This window comes from Alosa alosa, chromosome 5 (genome assembly GCF_017589495.1).
Source record: "Alosa alosa isolate M-15738 ecotype Scorff River chromosome 5, AALO_Geno_1.1, whole genome shotgun sequence".
Taxonomy (NCBI): Eukaryota; Metazoa; Chordata; class Actinopteri; order Clupeiformes; family Clupeidae; genus Alosa; species Alosa alosa.
In genome coordinates this window covers 406,216-427,598 of record NC_063193.1, presented here as the reverse complement: position 1 = coordinate 427,598, position 21,383 = coordinate 406,216, and the positions used below count along the sequence as shown (strand labels likewise).

Sequence of the window (21,383 nt, the reverse complement as noted above, 5' to 3'; positions counted from 1 at the left end):
TTTGACAAAATACTGGTTACACCAACTGACCATAAAACATCTACAGCAATAGGACAAGGAATTGACACAGAAAATAGGCATCAAGGTAAACTGAATTGGATATTTTAATATATATTCATATCATTCATCATAACATTTCAAAAATCATTTCATAACATCAATGAAGAAACAGGATTAACCTGTGTTCTATTGGATTTCAGTTCAGTTCTCATACAGATAAGAGAGATAAAGGGCCTGTGGGGTGTGGTCTGACACATGATCTAAACATCGTTGTCTTACACCATCTAAAAAACATTATGCCACAGACCAGGGAAAACCTTGTCTACAGCGAAAGGTGCATATGAAGCACAGCTGAAGACAAAATGTCACGAGATGTAAGCAGCAACTGCAGGATAAATGTCCTTAGGTCTTTTATTCAGTCATTTGAACATTATTGGGGCAAGTGTTTATTTTGTCAAGCTAAGTTTTCGATGGTAACCGATTGTCGGTCAATAGTGAAAGTAATTAACTGTGTATAACTTTTTTGTCGTTGACTATAACACCACAAAGTTAGTTTCACTTTGCCTATGCATTCAGATAACAAACGAGTGCAGATGTGTGAAGCCTATAATCTGGTAGGTTTTAGTAAGGCATGGTTTAGTGTAATACCTTCAAATGCTTTGCTGACTATCAAAATACTGATGCGTGTTTGAAGTTGCACTGCTTGTTGTTAAATGGAATGACCGATGTCATTCTCATTGGTTTAAAAGATGTTACACCCAAAACACACCCATGACTGATTAAGAAGCTGCCTTTTTGTGCCAGGTGCCTGACATTTGATAACAAAACCACCCTGAATGTGGCCTGAACAAACCCCTAAATGTATTTACGCTATTCGCTAGTGACCATGCGTTTGAGATCGCTAAAATAGGGCCCAAAGTGTGTGTGAGAGAAAATAAGAGTGAAAGAGTGGGTATGATCATCATCATCTTAACAACCAACCAACAGCAGGATCTGCATTCACTTGTGCTCTGTGGCGAGACACGTTTTCCTTGCTTGAAAGTGGCATCTATTGGGGGACAAGAAGTACACTTTACTTATAATAAATGTACTTATATTATTTATTTATAATTAACATACTATTTACATACATCATAATAAAATATTATGGAAGTTAAAATTTAAAATAAAAAAACTGACATTTCAAAAATCGCTTAAATTACAATCTGATTAAACCCTTTTAAAGCTACTGTTCATGCTTTAAAAGGGTTTAATCATTTTTGAAATGTCAGTTTTTTTATTTAAAATTTAAACTTCCATAATTAATCACTATTTAAATTATAAAAATAATATAATTGGCACCTAAAATGATACTCTTGGCCCTGAATCTGATCAAACAGAAAGGAGTCAAATGGTGTAACCGGTTACACAATTTGACATTTCTATTTAAAAGCAAAATTTAAGGACAACTATGCACACACACACACACACACACACACACACACTTGACCTTTATGTGAATATCCAGTTTTTACATTAAACAGTTTTTACATTAAATTCAATATTTTATGATTATGATTTATCCATATTTTTAGGAGTTCATACCATTTGACATACCTAAGCTTGCCTGACCATGGCTTAAAACACTATTTTGTTACTTTTTAAAGAGAGTTAATAACCTTGACTCATAGCAGTGTGGGTCTTCAAGGGTCCTTCTCTGACAATTTTCTGTCACTTGATCTTGTTACATAATACTTAGTCAGGAACGGCCCGGGGATTGAACCTGGGTCTCCCACGTAGCAGGCAGACGCCTTACCACAAGACCAGAGGTGACTCAAATGCAGAGTGAGGCAGACAACAGAAGTCAAGTTCAGAAGTTTAACGCACAGAAGATCCGGTAAATTCAAAATGTCCAATGTCCATAAAAAGTTCAAGGCAAAAGGCTAGGTCAAAGTCCAAGGAAAGTTTAAAAAAAAAAAAACAGAGTCCAAAAAGTCAAAAAATATCCAGAGAGCAAAAACATACAAAAGAGCAATCAGAGACTTACAAGCAGTGTGATCTTCATGTGACAATACCAAGACTGAGCACAGGCCAACAAACAGAGGGGGCTTATAAAGGCAAACAAATGAGATACAGGTGACATGCAATTAACTTAACAAGGTCAACTCAACAAAAAACATGACTTACTGTAGCAAAAGATGACACAGCACAAACAGAGGGGCACAATGAGGCCATCTGGTGGTGAAAGTTCAGAAGAAGCCCCAAAACCTCACACTTACAAAATGGCTCCTTAAATGGTGGTTACACCACTTGACATTTTAAGTGGTTGATGTGACAGACATGATTCCCCATATTAATTAAAACATTCAGAACAATGGGGTTTCATTACTTCTATTATATATAGAAAAGTTCTCGTGCAAGATCATGCCAGATTATTGGACTATCAGACTATTTCAGCGAATTTAAGTAATTATTTGGTTTATGTTTTTGTGGTTACACTGTATTGACATTTTTACCCAAATTTATTTTCAAATTTAAACAATTTCAAGTAGTGTTAGTGTTAGAGTAGTCTTAATTTTACCATTTTCTTTACACTTCCGATACCTGGAAAAAAAAAAATGAATGAAAGGTGAAATGCAGTAAGCACTGCATACACATGTCTGTGTGTGAAAGAGAGTGAGAGAGTATTTGACTGTGTGAAAAAGAGTGTGTGTATAATATATAATAATTATGTCAGCCTTTATGTTTGCATGTCAGAATCAGTGTGTGTGTGTGTGTGTGTGTGTGTGTGTGCGTGCATGTGCACGCATATGCATGCATGTTTGTGTGTGTGCTTGTGTTTCTGTGTATGTGCGCGTGCATGTGTCCGTGAGTGTGAGTGCAAGTCTTGGTCAAAACAATGAATCCAAGCTTTTCCCTATTATCACCCTGTCCCCTAACCTCTCTCTCTCCTTTCTTCTGTAATCCTCAAGTAACACTGGATTGCTGTATATCTTTTCCCTATGCTTTGCCAGCCTGTCTTTCGCTGATGCCCTTTTCTTTTCAACTGATGCTTGCCTGTAACAAAATACACAATAGCCATCTTGAATGTAACATCTCGTAAAAAGACATAGAAACACGTTGTTTCACAGTAAAATGATTTAATATTAAACTAGATGTATCGCATAGCGGTACAAAATATGACCGCCGCTCAGTCCTGTACATCCGTTCCGGGAAAATAAATCACACTTCAATTTGTCTCCATATTTTACTCCATCCCCCACTCTTGAAACTTTTGTGTATGCTTGTTTGGCATGCCTGAGTGTGTGTGTGCGGCTGCACAGAAAGTAGCCTACTGGTGCTGAAAAGGTGAATAGATTGTAGAATAGCCAAAGAAGATGTAGCATTGTTATAAAACCTTTAAAATCTCAACAATCACAAGTAGGGCAGTTCATCACAGTTCATCCATTGCAACTGGATTGATGAAAGGTCACTTACACCTGTAGGCTACATTGTATTTGGGAAAAGCAAAAGGTATCAGCATAATGTTATTTATTTATTTATTTATTTATTTATTTTTTATGTATTTATAAACAAAAACATCTCTGTCAGTTCCATGCCGTTTTCAACAGCTATCAAAAACAAAGGTCATTTTTGGATGGATGGATTTTTTGTGGATGTTTCTTCTTCTACATAAGATTTTAGTCATCTTTAGTTCATGTAATACTTTATTGTCAATGCACAAATTAAGTAACAGTAGTCTGAAACGAAATGCTGTTTTACATCTAACCAGTGGTGCAAATAACTGACATGTCCAAATGGGCCTTGATGAAATGCGTCGCTAGACTGTTCATACACATTTTAACGGGCCAAAGTTGAAGAGCTTTTGTCCGTGCAAATATAGGCTGATTCATGTTCACTTGCATTGTGTAACTGAGGTCCATGGCTAGTCTGGCTTTCATCAGACCAAGCTCAATCTTTTAAGAAATCACAAAAAAAAAATAGCGGGCAGATCAGGCTGGGTTCACCCAGCCTAGTCCATAGGCACCCAATATTGTTTAATTTTCCGATTGAGATATACACGCTCTGGCTATTCTAAATGCAAAAATGCATCAGGGAGTTGTGACAAAACGGTAACTAACAAACTAGATCCTATTAGAAAGCTGTTAGCTTCCCTAAGCTACAGGTAGGATTATAAGGTAGGCCTATTTACAACATAAATTGTCAATAGGCTATGCTGGCGACTATGCTGGGGGGGGTGCAAATCACAAATGAGTGATTATGGGCCAGGTTGATGTGGGCCCTTGAGACCAACATACCATAAAAGATTATTCATCCTCAGTGCCACGGTTCAGGTAGTTATTTAGGAAAAACTGTTTTTTTTTGCGGTTCGGGGGGCCCAGCACGGGGGGTATGGTGGTGGCCCCCGGGGACGAAACAACATTTTTTGTAAAAGTCTAGTGGGGCTACATACCCACCAAATTTCATGTGCCCCGGTGGTTCGGTGTCCCGGGTATCGTTGACCAAAAATTCAGGAAGTAGATGACGGGAAAAATTCTTGAAATGTGTGCGTGTACAAGTTTATGTTTATGTGTGTGGGTGTGTGTGTGTGTGTGTGTATGTGCGTGCTTGTGTGTTTGCCTGCGTATGTGTGTTTGTGCATGTGCATGCATGCGTACATATGTCTACTGTGTGAGTGTGTCATACGTATGATTACTGTAAATGTGTGTGCGTGTGTATCTGTTTATGCACATGTGTGCACATGGAATGGGTTAACATGACCCCTGGAGGCAAATATACGGAAAAAATTGGTCATCCTAGGCCCTACGGTTCTCAAGATATTCACAGAAAACTGTGTCTGCCCTACCCTCCTTTCAGGGGGTCCAGTACAGCGGGGGGGCTACAGATCAAAAACGAAAACCGATGGTTCCATGCTATCCATGTGGGGTTACATGCCCACCAAGTTTCGTGTACCCCGGTCTTTCAGTGTCCCGGGAATCCTTGTTGGTGTATAGTCACTAAATGTACACATAAATTATTTTATTGTAAGGCCCCCCATGAACGAAAGTTCACAAAACTTGGCATGCATTTGGAGGGTGTCATAATGATCCTACACTTTCAATTTAAATTGCAGTTTTGACCATGTCAGCCAGAGATATTGTGATGAAAACACCTACTTTTTTTGCTTTTTTTTTTTTTAACTAGGTGGCGCTATACATGAAATAAGTGGTAAGACCAACATACAAAAAAAAGGTGGACCTCCTAGGCCCTACGGTTCTTGAGATATTCACAGAAAACTGTCTCCGGCCACCTACAGGCCAGTTGGTGTATAGTAACATAAATTAATTTATTGTGTGGCCCCCCATGAACGGAATTCGACGAAACTTGGCGTGCATTCAGAGGGTGTCATTCGCTGCGCGGCGGTCATGATAATATTACATTTATATTATATTATATATTATTATATTATATACATTTTATAGTAGGTGGCCTGTACTGCATTCACACAGTTTTTTGTGGAAGCACTACATGAAAATGAAAATGATCCCTGCTGGGGGGGTTGTAATAGCTATTTTGTTTACACAATCTGTTCAAATGTTAAAGGCAAATATCAAGTTATATTGAAATGAGTAAGAGTTTCATGAGTCTTATTACTTATTTCATTAGTCTCATTACCATTAGTCTCATTCTCATTGCCGAAACATTGAGTCTCCACCGCAACAGGCCCTCAATTGTTGCGGTGGATGTTAATGGTGTTGCGGAGGATGAGTGACCTTAAACATTCTTGCTAACTGTGGAAGCACCATGAGGGTTAGCTAAACTTTCCCGCACTTTTTATATTTAGACCATAATGGGGTATATAATAATACAAAATTAAAACGGCAACATTTTCTAAAACTTCACAAACTCATGTTTCGGTAATGAGAACAAAAAAGTTGTGTAGGTACTATGACAAACAACATTTTAACTTTTACCTGGAGAGAAAAAATAAGAACTGCTTACCTGGTAGCCATCTTGAGTGTCACAGTCAATGACCCAATCACCCTTCCAACAAAATTCCTTGAAAATGTAAGTTCCTTGAGGACTTAAAAAATGATGTTGCGGAGGATGAGAAAATTGGTCTTGGACACATTTATATTCCTTATTATTATCAAGACATTTACCAATGATCACCAAATACCACATGTTTCTTTACTGTAAATGTTTATAGAATAACATGCACTAAAGCTTTTTCTTTTTTATATTTTTTAGTTATTAATATTTCCATCTCAAAGACCCCAAATCCAGTCATGGACATGTTGCGGTAATGAGAAATTTCCCCTTAAATGTGGAAAAAACAACAAAATTGGTATTTATGATGATATTTGAAATCATGTTCAAAATAGTACATGGAGAGATGTTTATAACCATATCCTTTTGATAGCATTTACTTTTATCGTCAAAATGCTTCATGACACCTTATGAGTCTAATTTTGCGAGAATGACCCATGATCCCTTCTCTGATTTTCTTCAAGTTTTTTTTTTTTTTTTTGATCTAATGACATAGAAAACATAATGAATTGCATCCACATATCCTTATGCGCTATGTGCAACTATTATTCACTAGCCTAAATCTGTGAGACTGAAGGCTAATTACTCACATATTTCTTAAAGTAACAGGCACTCAATTACACCTAGGCTTACACACCACCAATGTGCACTCAATTAGCCCTACACACCACATTAAAGATTTGCCTATGTGTAATAGTTTAAAAATCAATATGAAGTATTCAAATTACTAAATATTTTTACTATAGCTACTAGTAATTATGCAGATTAAAAAATACTATACATTATTAACAAAATATACACTTTATATGAATTCCAAGATATATGAGATATAAACATATTAAATAAGCCATAATTATGTATTTGTGTGTGTGTGTGTGTGTGGAAAGAGTCAAGCAGAATCTAGGATGGCCACTGGTGTCAATGATCACATTCAATATTACTGATGATGTCAAGGTGGTGGGGGCCCCCAAATCAAATACATTTTTTAAGAAGTATCGAAGAAGTATCGAAATTGCAATTCTTGACGTGGTATCACTATCGAAAGCTAGCCTATCACTCTGATAGCAGCTAAGAAAATATAGGCTACGCTCACTCCGTTAGGAGGCAACTCTCTCAGTTCGCACTAGGCTACTTCAGCTGGAAGTTTTAACAACTGTATAGTGTGTAAGCTTTTGTTCTGCTGACGGTGGCGCTGCTATCTGACTGTTATCATCCAGAACCGTACAATAATGAAATTATTCCACCTAGCCGTAACAAAGTTCAAACTAGTCACTGACATGGTAACCGACAACATTTTTTTTTAATGTAACCTAGACCTAGTATCTAATGTTACGTGGGAATTGCAAGAAAACGAGTGAAAACAATTCCTTAGTTTAACCACACAAGTGCATGTGTCATTTATTAAAATGGTAGAAAAACTGAATCAAAGACGGCACTGTCCATCAACAAAAACAGCATGGAGTTAAAACGTAATTTAAAGGGACAGCGATCACTCAAGACAGGCCTACACCACAACTGAGTGATGAACGTGAAATCCTTTGAATAGCTTACAAAACACTGTTTTTAGGTGACAACTGCGTGAAGAACCACGCCAATCTAGTTAATGGTGAATTAAGTTTATGACATTCACATTTAAAGCATTCAATAGCCTATGAAAACAGTCTGTTAAATTGTTCTCATAAAAGGAACAGCAGGCCTGCAAAATATTCCAAATAGGCTAGTTTTATTGCAGTGACTGACAGAAAACTTATACTGCAACATATAAGTTTAAACAAAAATTTGAAAACATCTGTGACAGGAGGTTTTTTTTGGGGGTGGACAAACTCTGTAACACCTACCTGATTCCACAGTCAATGTTCAGTATTGGCCTATAATTTAGCCTATAATATTGACATTTGAATCCATGAAAATTAACCAAAATCTATAATTTCCTATCGACAACAGACCCCAGTAACACATCGAATCGCATTGCAACAAATTTTGAAGTATTGAAAAGAATCGAATCGTTGGCTTAAGGAATCGATATTGTAACGAATTGTGATTAAACTTGTGATTTACACTCCTAAATGGCATCCTTATAATTACTGTTGTTTTGGGAAGGAGTAATGCAATAAAATCATAGTTTTCAATTTTTGCATTAGTAAAGCAGTCCACTGATGTGCATGTTTTCACTGACTGCTTTAGTGTCAAATATGCAACAACAATACCATACCAAGAAATCAATAATAATGGTTTTATATATCCATATAATTATAATAATTATCATTTTTCACCACACTTTGGCTTTTAAGTGTCATTTGTTTTTAAGAAGTGCCAAGGTTATTATTCACCTTATTAGGGCTAAAGGCTATGGTTAGGATAACTCAAGGGCTAGGGTTAAGGTAAGGACAACTGAAACTCAACTCGACACTACAAAAAAAACCTTGTTGACTTAATGATCACAATTATTATTAGTGTACTGTAGGGGCACCACGTTGTACATAATTCACAGTTACGAGGATTAAAGTTTCCCCTGAGTTCGGGCTTTTAAACCTATTCTAAGCATAGTGTCAACTCCTTTACACTGGTGACCCCGACGACTTTGGACGGTAATACTGGAGTTTTGGGAAGGACATGCGGCAGTGTGGTTTGCTCAGGCAGAGGCTCAATTCGCGATCAGAAGGATAACCGACGATGCTACGAAATATTATTATGTGGTTGCGGCTCTGGGTAGCTCAATCGCTGTCAGAGTGGTGAGTTTGCTGCAAAATCCTCCGGATGAGGATAAATATGACTGCCTTAAAGAGCTTTTGCTGGGGACTTTCGAGCTGAACGATTCCGAACGTGCCCGCCGTTTGCTTGCATTGAACGGCTTAGGTGACGCAAAACCATCGGAACTAATGGACCACATGCTGTCTCTCCTTGCCGACCATTCGCCTTATTCACCCGGCTGCGATAACGAGGCTGAGGGGTACACTTGCCATTACACCTCAGTCCAGCAGATGGTGGTGTTAATGCACTCTGTTTGCAAACTGCCGAAAAAGAAGAATGGTTCACTGGACTGTTCTTCTTCAGTGAATAGTTTTTTAGCAGTTTGCAAACGGAGTGCATTACCACCACCATCTGCTGGACTGAGGTGTAATGACAAGTGTACCCCTCAGACTCGTAATGGCCGCCGGGTGAATAAGGCGAATAGGCCGTGTTTCATATTCAGAGAGCTCTTTCTTCAGCAGCTGCTTGGTGGTTCTCACATCAAGGACTTCCGCGACCTGGCTAAAGAGGCAGATACGTTTTTTTCAGTCATGCAGCCAGGGCTTAAATTTCACTGCGGGATTGCGGGTATTGCGCATAATTTGTTTAACTCTAGCCATCATAATGCGAGAAATTCCCGCATACACTTACTTTTACAGCCTGTCTGATGACGTTAATATAATCATAAAGTGGCGTGAATGCGGTGCTATTGACCGGACGGATCAACTACTGAGTTGAATTGAACATAGCCTCATGCAGACGCAGAGAGAGAGAGAGAGAGAGAGAGAGAGACTTTGCCCTTACGCAAATAGGCTACGCAACAATGGCAAACTTTTACATCTGGAAAGAGCTTCTTGGTAACTATCCTGCTAGAAAGATTGTCTTCGACTTGTTCGTTTTTTGAACATTTATTGTATCTAATGACATAGAAAACATAATGATTTGCATCCACATATCCTTATGCACTATGCACAACTTTTATTCACTAGCGACTAGCCTAAAACCGTCAGGCTGAAGGGAGGCTAATTACTCTCACGTATTTTCTTAAAGTGACAGGCATTCAATTACACCTACTCCTCACCAATGTGCCCTCAATTAGACCTACACACCACATTAAAGATATGTCTAAGTGTTATAGGTTAAACGTTAAAATGAAGCATTCAAATTACTAAATATGTTTAGCTACTAGTAATAGTAGTAGTAGTAGTACTAGTAAAATGCTATACATTAAAAAATACATTATTAACTAAATACACTCTATATGAATTAAAAAATATATGAAATAGAAACATATCACATAAGCCATCATTTTCAGTGTGTGTTTGTGTGTGTGTGGAGAGAGTCAAGCAGAATCTAGGATGTCCACTGTTGTGAATGATCCCACTACAGTATATATTACTGATGACGTCAGGGTTGTGGGGGCACCATAATCAAACACTTTTTAAAAAAAGTATCGAAGAAGTATCGAAGGCCTGTGTTTCTACTATGCTCGTTTAGGACCTAAGGCTACGAAGTGCCGCCCACCCTGCCGTTTCAAAGCATCGGGAAACGGGAGGGCCGGCGCTCATTTACAGCAATGAGTGTCGGCCATACAGGCGGTTTGCTGTTCGTCACCGATGCTGTTTCCGGACGTCGTTTTCCTCTGTGACACAGGTGCGCAGGTAAGCGTTTTGCCTGCTACAGACTTGGACATTCAACAGGGGAAACCAGGTCCCGTCTTGGAGGCTGCGAACGGTAGCTCCATCCAGACTTTCGGTGAGCGCAGTGCCATGGTGTGTTTTGGTGGACAGCAGTTTAACTGGAACTTTGTGGTGGCTAGATTGTCCACGCCCCTACTAGGGGCAGATTTTCTTTGTGCTCATGGCCTTCTGGTGGATGTCAAAAACCGACGCCTGGTCAATGCCGAGACCTTTACCTCACTCCCTTGCACGCTAGCAGTTCGAGTTCGTCCCGTCTGTCTAGCACCTTTGCGGCTGATGAGTTTTCACGCCTCCTGGCCGAATTCCCTGCCCTCACCCAACCCACTTTCTCATCCGGCGTGGTCAGACATGGTGTGGAGCATCACATCGCAACAGTGGATCCTCTGGTTTATGCACGCGCTAGGCGTTTGGATCCTGCAAAGCTCGCCATTGCCCAGGCAGAGTTTGAGACGCTGGAGCGCCTCAGCATTATGCAGCGTTCTAACAGCCCTTGGGCTTCACCACTACATATGGTTCAGAAGCCTGGCGGTGGCTGGCGTCCATGCGGTGACTACCGTTGCTTGAATGAGGCCATTACACCTGACCGCTACCCTGTTCCCCATATTCAGGACTTTTCTGCTCGCTTGGCTGGTAAGGTGGACCTCATCCGCGGTTATCACCAGGTGCCGCTGCATCCACAGGACGTGCCCAAGACTGCTGTCATCACTCCTTTTGTTTTTTTTAATTCCTCCGCATGCCATTTGGATTAAAAAATGCCGCCCAGACGTTCCAGCGACTCATGGACAGTGTTCTGCGTGACTTGCTGTTCGTTTTTGTGTACTTGGATGACATCCTCGTAGCTAGTACTTCCAAAGTTAAACACTTGCGCACCTCAGGGTTCTGTTTCAGCGTCTGGACGATCACGGACTGATCATCAATACAGCGAAGTGCCATTTCGGTTTGTCTGCCATTGACTTCCTTGGCCACCATGTCACGACCGAGGGGGCGGCTCCGCTAGCAGCTAAGGTGGAGGCCATTGGCCAGTTCTCGCGACCAGCCACGGTCAGGGCCCTACAGGAATTTTTAGGCATGGTGAATTTCTACCACCGCTTCGTTCCACATGCAGCTCACCTCATGCGTCCCCTCTACGAGGTGCTTAAGGGTAAGGCTGCTAAACACACCATCAACTGGACAGGGGAAAGGACTCAGGCGTTCATGGACACCAAAGCGGCCTTGGCCAATGCCACCATGCTTGCCCACCCATCCTGAGATGCACCCATCGCCATCACAACTGACGCCTCTGACTATGCGGTAGGTGCCGTCCACGAGCAGCTAGTTGATGGTGCTTGGCAGCCGCTGGCCTTTTTCAGCCGGCTGTTGCGCCCAACGGAGAGGAAGTACAGCATGTTTGACCGGGAGCTGCTGGGCCTTTTCCTGGCCATACGACACTTCCGTTTCCTGCTGGAAAGCCGGTCGTTCACTGCCTTTGTGGACCACAAGCCTTGAACCTTTGTCATGTCCAAGGTTTCGGAGCCAGCGTCAGCTTTCTTTTATTTCAGAGTTCACAACGGATATTCGTCATGTGGCAGGAAAGGACAATCAGGTGGCAGACTGTCTTTCTCGTTGTTTTGCGGGGGCAGTGCATCTTGGAGTGGATTATGCACGTATGGCGGCGGACCAGGTCCATGACGCTGACGTTCAGGCGTACAGGACTGCCATCAGTGGATTGCGTTTGGCGGACGTTCCTTTAAGCGGCGCGGGTGTCTCTCTGCTGTATGATGTTTCCACAGGTCAGGCCCGGCCCGTCCCGTCGTCCCTAGCAGTTGGCGCAAGCAGCTCTTTGATGCTGTTCATGGCCTTTCTCACCCCGGCAGGAGAGTGTCACAGATGCTGGTGGCAGCAAAATTTGTTTCACATGGCCTCAAAAAGGATGTCCGTGACTGGGCCGCTGCCTGCCTTGAATGTCAAGGTGCACCGTCACTCCAAAGCCCCTCTGGAAACTTTTTAGTGTGAGATGAAAAGGGCAATGTCGGAAATGTGCTAAAAAATATTAATAAATTAATAATCGAATTATTTCATAAATAATAAATAATTTCTAATCGGGTTGTACTGATATGGAAACATGAAATTAAAGGAAATAATTTGTAAACTCTATAGCAGGCTATGTTTTTGTTAAAAAATAAGCTACCCACAATGCAGCGGGCAGCCAGAATATCTGGCGCGTTAGTTTCGTGGAATAGGCTATGTAGAAGGCTACGCAAACATTGGGACACTGTCCAAAAGGACTAATTAAAGCGATCAAAGAAGAGAAGCGAGAGAAACAGAGCAGGAGACAGGTAATGATGGGATGGGGGGCAGAATGATGGAGGTAGAGCGCAGGGGAGTAAAAAAAAGGACGAAACTGCGGGAAGAAAACGGAAGTAGCCTATGATGAGGCATATAAGGCCTCGGCTTCAAGTTAATTGGGAGACAGACTGCCCAAAGCCACAGTGCGTGGTTTGCAGTGAGGTGCTATCTAACCAGTCTAATGTTGTTCTCCACACTGTTTTTTTTTTTTTTAGCGTGAGAGCTCATAGACAAGTTGCATATTTTGATTTTGCTATTTGTTATCATATAGTGTGGCTAATTAAACATGATGCCTGGAATGCGTCAATAGAATGTGTTACTTTTCGGATGGTGGGGGTACGCGAGCCGAGTCAGGATGTAGCGGATGTAGGTGGTCCGCGGGAAAAAAAGTTTGGGAACCGCTGTAAGTAGTAAGTGGTGCTTTGCATACCCCCCCCTAAAAAAAGGGCTGCTGCTTGATGTTGTGTTGGTAGTAAAAAATATTGTGGAGGTAGTAAAAAGTAGTAAATTCAACTCTATGATTGCTGCATATACCCTGTTATTCATTCATGAGCAGCATTCATTCACACCAGCTTATGAGCAGCCCTTGCCTGGACATTGCTTGGCTCCTTTATGGCCTCCTTACACCAAACAACTTTGACAATATATGGGAAAGATTCTTGTAAGATAGAGTCTTTTGAGTAAAGCTTGAATGAGGGGCAGTAGTTAAGTGTGCTTGCAAAGCAGCACACTTATTGTTCTTCTTAAGTTTTCTTATTAATATTATTATTATTCCCGTCTCCCTAATTTTTTTCCAGCTCATGTGCCTAGGCCCTTTGAGACAGAGACACCGTTCCAACTTTAAAACGTCCGGGCAGTACCGGTGTAACTTGCTCGAGAAGATGACATCAAGTGGGCGTGCCGTTCGTCCGCCATATTGGATTGAATAGAAAGCGAAACAAAATTTTCACAGGTCACAAATTTGGTCCGAACGCCATGAAACTTGACGTACATCATCATTGGACCAAGCCTCACAAAAGTTACTAGAAGGATTTTTGATTTTCGAAAGCGTTTGCCCGTCATTGCCAAACGAAATCGGTGGCGAAGCGCCGAAACAGGAAGTCATCCATATCACAGGAACACTGTCACATATCGATACCAAATTTTGTATATGAACTGGGGACTCCAGTGTGAGGGTGCATAAGCTAAAAAAAAAAAAGAAATATTCCAAAAGTTTCCATCATTTCGCAAAACACCCACAGGTATTTGGTAACTCTCACCATTAACCTATGCACCATTCACTTTCTATCACAATGCCTTTCAAGTATGCCCAATATCTCTGTGTAGCCACAATGTCTCCGGGCAACCTTGCCCAATCATGAAATCCTTGCTCTGCCATGGGATAGTATGGACTTTCAAACTGAAATAGCAAGGAGAACAGTAGCTATATATAGCTTACATAATAGAGTTGTTTTCACATTGACGGTATTCAAATTAAATGTTTCATTATTGTTAAATATCATGATGGGAGAGTATTATTAAAAATGTTACAAGTATGCAAATTCATATGTTTACGGGAAATTAGGTTTTACTGGGTTGTTTTGTTGTAAAGACATGCAAGGCATTCTGGGCCGTAATGAACAGTGGTCGGCAGCACTCCATAGGCTACGTATTAATATGAATAGGTGTTTCTGTAAACCTAGGGACAATAAACAGCTATCTCTGTTACTAAAACGAGCTGGTAATCGCTCATTGAAGAGGGAACTATGATAAAAAGATTGTTTTCCTAAAAGCATGGTGTTGACAAAAGAATAAGCAGGAAATGCCACGTTAATCTTAAAATAGCCTATAGCCTCTGAACGCTAGGTGGCAACGTTGTATTACATTTCACTAAATGCGGTGGAATTAGTGTGAGATTAACAAGGAAGGAAGGTGCAAATATTATGTAATTTATCATGGGAAATTATTGGAAATGTTATTTCTTGTTTATTCTAATTGCAAACCACACACATCCATTCGTAATCACACGTACACATTTAATACTGGAAGACTGTCATTTTGTTTATTTGATGTTGCTTAGCAACGGGGACAGACTTTCAGAGCAAAGATTCTAGAACAGAGCTTCAGAGAGACACGTTTTGAGTTCGTGGCCAAGTAGGCTACCTAAAATATTGGTTTCCATGTGTATGTGCTGGATGTGCTTCCTTTATGAAAGTAAGTGTTTTATACAGTTAACGTGACAGACATCATGAGTCATGTTGTAGTGGTCCACATAAATGTGCCCCTTCTGTTATTAGAATGCTAAGCGGAGATTTAACATCATTCATTTCTTGTGTGGCTAGAAGCTAGCTAGCTAGGTCATAGGGACGAGATGTTGCTGTAACGTTATGAGATTTATGTTGCTTAGCGTAATACCATGGTCATTTGAAATGAGATGCTTGTACTCGTAACTTCGTCACTCGTAACTTTAGGACTCCTATTTTTTTTTACTAAGAGTAATTCAGGAAGCATTTTAGCCCTAAAAGTAGCGCCTGAGTCTGTGACCGCTTAAGCGAGGACTCCTAATAAGACCGATTCACAAACAATGTTTTGTGGTGGCATTTCACGTCGCGATGTTTTGAAATGCGTCTAACAATCACGAGGGAACAATTTTGCATTGTAGGCATAACTAAGGGATGCAGTAACACCACCAACAACCAAAACTAGCCTACTCATTGTTTACATGTAAATGTAAACGTTTCATTGTGAATCAAATTAAAAGATTCTCCTCTTTGCAAACAGATTAATTTAATAATGTTGCTGCGTGAATCACGGTAAGCGCGAATGAAGTGGCCACTTCTTAATAGGAGTCACTGTATGGAAATAGGCTAAGTAAAATAGAGATGTTTAAAATAAGATAAAGTTAGGATATGCCCGCTTGACAACGGCAGAGATAACTGGCCTTTGGCCATAGCAACCATCCATTTAGACCGACTGGCCTTCATAGCAACCAAGGATCTTAGCTGTGATTCATGTAGCTACAGTATGCATGCAATGTGATGCAAAGTATAGAAAGGTGATGAAATATAGAGACAGGTCAAGAAATATAGTGCAATGTAGACAGTAGTATACAGTTGATTTACAGAAGGTGGTTTAGAGTAATATGAATTAACTGCTAATATACTGCACATATTTATATTTATCTCATACAATAAGTAGAATAATGTATGTAGTAGTAACATTATAATAGTAGAAATAATAATATAGATATATGCAGTGTATTAACAGAATATAATAAAACAGAATAAATATGGATATTCAATATGACAAATATATAACAGATATGTGCAGTGTGGAAACAGTGTCATTGTAGTGCAGAAACAACATTTATAAGAGTAGTAAGAATAAGTCTATGTGCAGGATGAATAGTATAAAGATCAGTAGAATAACTATGTATAAATGTAATTGCAGTAGGCCTATGTACATTTGTAAATAAATAGAAAACTATGGGTGAGAGGGATAAATTAATTTTATTTAATCGTAAAAGTAAATTGCATTCAATTAAATTGCAATTAAATATCTTTCCAGTAGGCTTTAATGTCACGCAAAAAGTACAACCAAAGCTGAGCTTGATCAACTAGAACGTCTAAAGAACCAGAACTTGAGTGTAGTTTTTTGCTGGGTCCCAGGCCATGTTGGTCTGAGGGGAAATGAGAAAGCGGACAGTGCTGCTAAGCAAGCCCTCAATGAAGAAGTCACAGAATGTCATCCCTGCCCCAGACCTTAAACCTATACTGAACTCTTACATCTCAGATAAGTGGCAATCTGAATGGGATTAATGTACCAACAACAAGCAAGGAATGTGAATTTTGGCACATTTTCATGATCCACTGGGTTGTTATGGGCCACACAAAATATGGTGTTGCTAAAATTACTCCTATTGTGGCTATCAGAGACATGCGTTCATTAGTATCCAGCTACATTCAATGAGTTAAGTAAAATACATTCACACACAAAAAAAAACCCCATCACTAATGTTGTGGACATTCCTTTATTCTGAGATACATCAATAGGCTCTCAAAACAATCCCAAACAGACATAAGGTCTTTATAGAGCAAATCCATATAGATTATTTGTCAAATAAACCAGTAAAACAGAATTAGGGGATGGAATATATAACATTCACACTCATAGCTCATATTTCTAAAATAAATCAGTGAAAAAGTATCCTGACAAACAAGCAGCATTTTAATGCCTTAGTCATATTTCATAATTTCACATTTTTCTCTAGGTTACCTGCTAGCCCAGTTTGAGAGGTGCAAGGCGGCGTGACATTATTTATTTTGCAGCCAATCACTGCTGTTGTTTTATTTTATTGATTTGATTTTAGTCATAGAAGCTAAATTCAAAGGCAGGCCACAGGTAAAAGCCAACGAACCGCATTCACCCCGCAAGGCAATAGTTGAATAGAGCTTTTGAGGTAGGCTATTGCCACTGCTCCAACACTGAAAGGCACTGTTAGAATGCTTGGATCAAGCCAGGTTCAGCATAGCGTGTGTCACTGTCTGCTCATGTTGGTGACCGGACCAGGGCAAGCACACTTTCGCAGTTCCCGCCGGAAATGCAGTCTAGTTAAAAGGCTACAATCTTTCAAGAATCTTTCCCAAATCTTGTCAAAATTGTTTGTTGTAAGGTGGCCATTAGTTGACATTGGCGAACTAGCGTACTGAATCATGATACTATAAGCTGGCTAACGTTAGTCTAATGTTATGTATTTGACTCGTAAACGACCACAGCATGAGTTAAGCTTAACGCTAACTAACGTTAAGTCGTGACTCGTGTGTTAACTAACGTTAGAGACTGATAAAGTTACTGCATCTGCTTGCTACTGTTAGCTAGATCTAACAGCTGAGGGTGCCCCCGTTTCAGATGCTCCCACTGCTGTTGTGATATGCCAACTTCATTTGGCAAAGAGCGCAAATAACGACACCTTTTTACATTTGGGACTAAATTAGTATTCCCATACCTTTGATGATGTAGGGTGAGCTGTTTTTTAGGACTTTTTCTTTTGTTGGGGCTTTTTGCAGGGCTTTGTTGGGAATTCGTTGCTGTTTCGTCCTCGATTCTGCAATGTTTTGGTCTCCCACGTGTGTGTGGGGAGCTGTGGCGAAGCGTCGACGCAAAAAATATGACGTTGACATAATTGTAATGTAATTGTATCGTAATTTATCCAAGTTATTGTTTTCGCATACTCCAAGAAATTAGACTAGTGTAGTTGTCACTAGGCCTGTAGCGACACGTCAATGATGTCGACACATTGCTACAGGCCTAGTGACAACTACACTAGTCTAATTTCTTGGAGTATGTGAAAAAAATACTTTGGATTTTAGCTCTGGCGGCAATGAATCAACATAATCAGTCGAGAGGAGAGACAGCACATCATGGGGAAATGTTGTTTTAATTGTCATTATTGGGATTTGATCTGGTATTTTACAACTGCATAATGGGTGCGATGTAGGTCTTAATTTTCATTTAATCTTTTAAGTGGTCTTAAAAAGGTCTTTAAAAGTCTGGGGTGGTCAAACCTGGGGAAACCCTGTGATAGGACCGTTTCAAACCGGGTGCGTGGCGTGAATGTGACGTGTCTGTTGTGTGGCATTTTCTATGTCTTTGCATACCACAAGCGTGTCTGATGTGGCGCTGCGGCGGCCTCTCTGCCAATTAAAACGTCTCTTTTTCTCACATCTTTTTTTCTTCATTGTTTTGAATGGAAACGCTTTGTGGTGTGAAAAATAGGCGCGAGTCCTATTCCTAGCATGCAATTGTTTTCCGCACGGCTCAAGCCGCGACTGAGACATGTGTGTCACGCAGGCGGTGTGTAAGGTCTAGCCTGTTAACATGGGAGTCAAAATAAAAACGGACATGCCACGTAGCTGACACACTCACGCCACGCACCCGGTGTGAAACGGGCATAAGTCCCCTTGATGCCTGCAACTAGTGGCTCTTTTCCCCGGTGTCTGGGGTAAAGCCTCAGACTTTTTCTATTTCTATGATTGAAGCCGGACCAGGTCGGCCCTGGACTAGGGCAGGGCTGAACCGAGGACTTTTGGAATGGAATACGACACAACGATTAAACCGTAGAAATTTTAAACAGACTGGTAGCATTTGTTTAGGGTTGCCTAGCAACTTAAGTGACTTTGCTTATTTTTGTGAAGAAAAACGATCTATATAAAAACTTTGCAAAATAATACATACAGCTTCTTACACTGGTATGACTGGTATCAAATGTGCTTGTCATTAATTTGACATATCAAGTCAAGTCAAGTCGGCTTTTATTGTCAATTTCTTTACATGCACTGGTCATACAAAGAATTGAAATTTCGTTTCTTACTTTCCCATGCAGACATAGACACGCTTTAAATACAGACATAGACATACTATAGACATAGCCATAGACAATAAACATTAAATTAAAGTGCAAGACTGAAATATAGAACATGTATGTATCAAAATAGAAATATAGGACATATATATAAAAAAATAGAGGTATGCTCGCGGTGTCATTGCTAAGCATTGCTAAGTTTTTAGCATTGTTAGCAAATGTCCCCAATGTTACAGCTCCTTATGGAAACAGAACACAGAGTCCACTCAGCGGTGTTTAAGACCGGGGAAAAGCCTTGGGCCAGCCCCAGTCCTTATGGAAAAGGGCCATAGGTGACCTCTTCTTTGTCATTTAGGTGTCAAAGCAGATCAAGACTCTGTTTCTAAAATATACAGTATTTAATGCCTAGTGTACTCAGAAGTAATGAGAAGCTATACACCTGGTTGTAAATGGCCAACTGATTTAACTGATTTTTCATTACACAGGTATAAACAAAGGCTGTTTGTCAGAAGTCTCAAAGATCCCCAAAACAAGCAGAAATTATCTGGGGCTCTTGATGGTCATCGATGGCGCTTTTTGAACTCAAGGCTTGATGATTTCAGAGATGGATATCCCTTAAATGTTGAGCAAGAAAGTTTTGCCTCAAGCCAGTGTAAAACATCCCCAGTACTTTTTGGAAAGACTGTGGTAACAGGTTCCTCAGTGAAGGTGAAGAGCAAGCTCTCAAAGGAGCAGGTTTGTTTTTCCAAGGAGAACCCATTAAAACATATGCATCATGCACATGTGGATGCTGTGGAGGACAGGTTGACTCAGCATCCTCTTGCTCTCTATCCCCACCTGGAGAATGGTATGGCTCCTGAGGTAAGTAGGAATGATTGGGAAATCTTTATTTTAGTGAGGTGGCTTACTACACATTTTGGCTTAATCATTCACCTTATACAATGCAAATAACCAAGCGTTATTAATCTTAAAGAAACACCAAATTACACACAAATGAACTTATTCACTTATTTGATTTTCTAAGCATGCATACACAAACGTATAGGTGCAAACTATATTCTCATTCAGACAAATCACTGCTACTTGGGTGGAGTGATTTGCACACAGCACATGAAGAGCTTTACGTCTGCAAATCAAGTAGCTATAAGTAGCTTTGCCTGAATGAAAATATAGTTTCAATTATATACTTAGACAATCGCTGTGTCATTTTGGTATTTATAGACATTGTTAGTCACAACATTTTGTCATCTGGAAACCAGCCCGAATCTGAACCCGCCCACAAAAATTGAGGTTGGGAAATTCTGTCTGGACTTGTTCCTTTTAGAAGCCTCTATGGCCTTATTAAAACTGGACGTACACTGCAAAAACTGTAACCAAGTGATCTTGAACTTTTATCAAGATCAAAAAATCTAGTTATTATTGTTTTAAGTATAAAGAGACTTACCTAGCCCTTTCTTGTAAAATCATTTGACTTAATTGGGGGCCAAGCAGCGAAGCTGCGAGGACCTCATTGTGTTTCTACGTTTTCCTATTATTATTATTATATGCAATGGGAGTCTATGGCAGCCCATAGAACCGTATGGTAAAAAGTTGGGAAATTTGGCACACTGATTGGGGACGGTCCCATGATTCATGTCACCAAGTTTCATGTCGGCAACTCGAACCCTCTAGCGCCACCAACAGGCCAAAGTTGGACGTGCGTTCATGCACGTAACTTTTGACCTGTTGGTCCAATTTTCAAAAGTCAGGTATTGTTGGAATCCTTGGACCAAGCCGAGTTCAACGCACTCTATGACGTCATTTTCCGCCATGATGGATTTTCCGCCATTTTGGATTTCATCAAAAACACTTAAAATGTATCAGGGGTCACATACTTTCTCTGATTCCCACCAAATTTGACACAGATCATCTTCAGACCAAGCCTCACAAAAGTTATCACTTTTTGTCTTCAGAAGTATTACCGTTCGCCCGTAAAAGCCAATCAAAATTTGCGGCGAAGCCGCCAAACAGGAAGTGAGCTCATATCTCAGCAACCCTTGCATGTATTAAAACCAAACTTGGTAAATTGACTCATGACCCCATCAGGAGGCCCCTCAAGAAACTTGGTGACCTTTGACCTCTAGGGGGCGCTGTAATTCACAAACATGCCTTTTGGCCTGTAGCTGCTGCTGTGCTTAGAATTAAATTGTACTAGTGGTGTCTGGTAATACTGTGAAATGTCCTTAGGTCAACTGAGGGCAACTTGTCACATCAATATAATTTATTCGGCCGCCATATTT

At 40.3% G+C, this 21,383-nt stretch overlaps 1 protein-coding gene across 3 annotated transcripts in view; it reads left to right on the top strand.

Annotated features, from left to right (window-relative positions):
* The window catches only part of zgc:158260 (uncharacterized protein LOC571389 homolog), a 113,184-nt gene that overhangs the window by 26,331 nt on the left and 65,470 nt on the right, over positions 1–21,383 (top strand). For 2 of the 3 annotated variants that reach the window (XM_048244359.1, XM_048244357.1), the window contains exons 2-3: positions 19,341–19,436; positions 19,590–19,965. In XM_048244359.1, coding sequence (XP_048100316.1) covers positions 19,341–19,436; positions 19,590–19,965 — 472 coding nt within the window. The remainder of the gene's footprint in view (positions 1–19,340; positions 19,437–19,589; positions 19,966–21,383) is intronic. The other variant, XM_048244358.1, reaches the window with a different exon arrangement.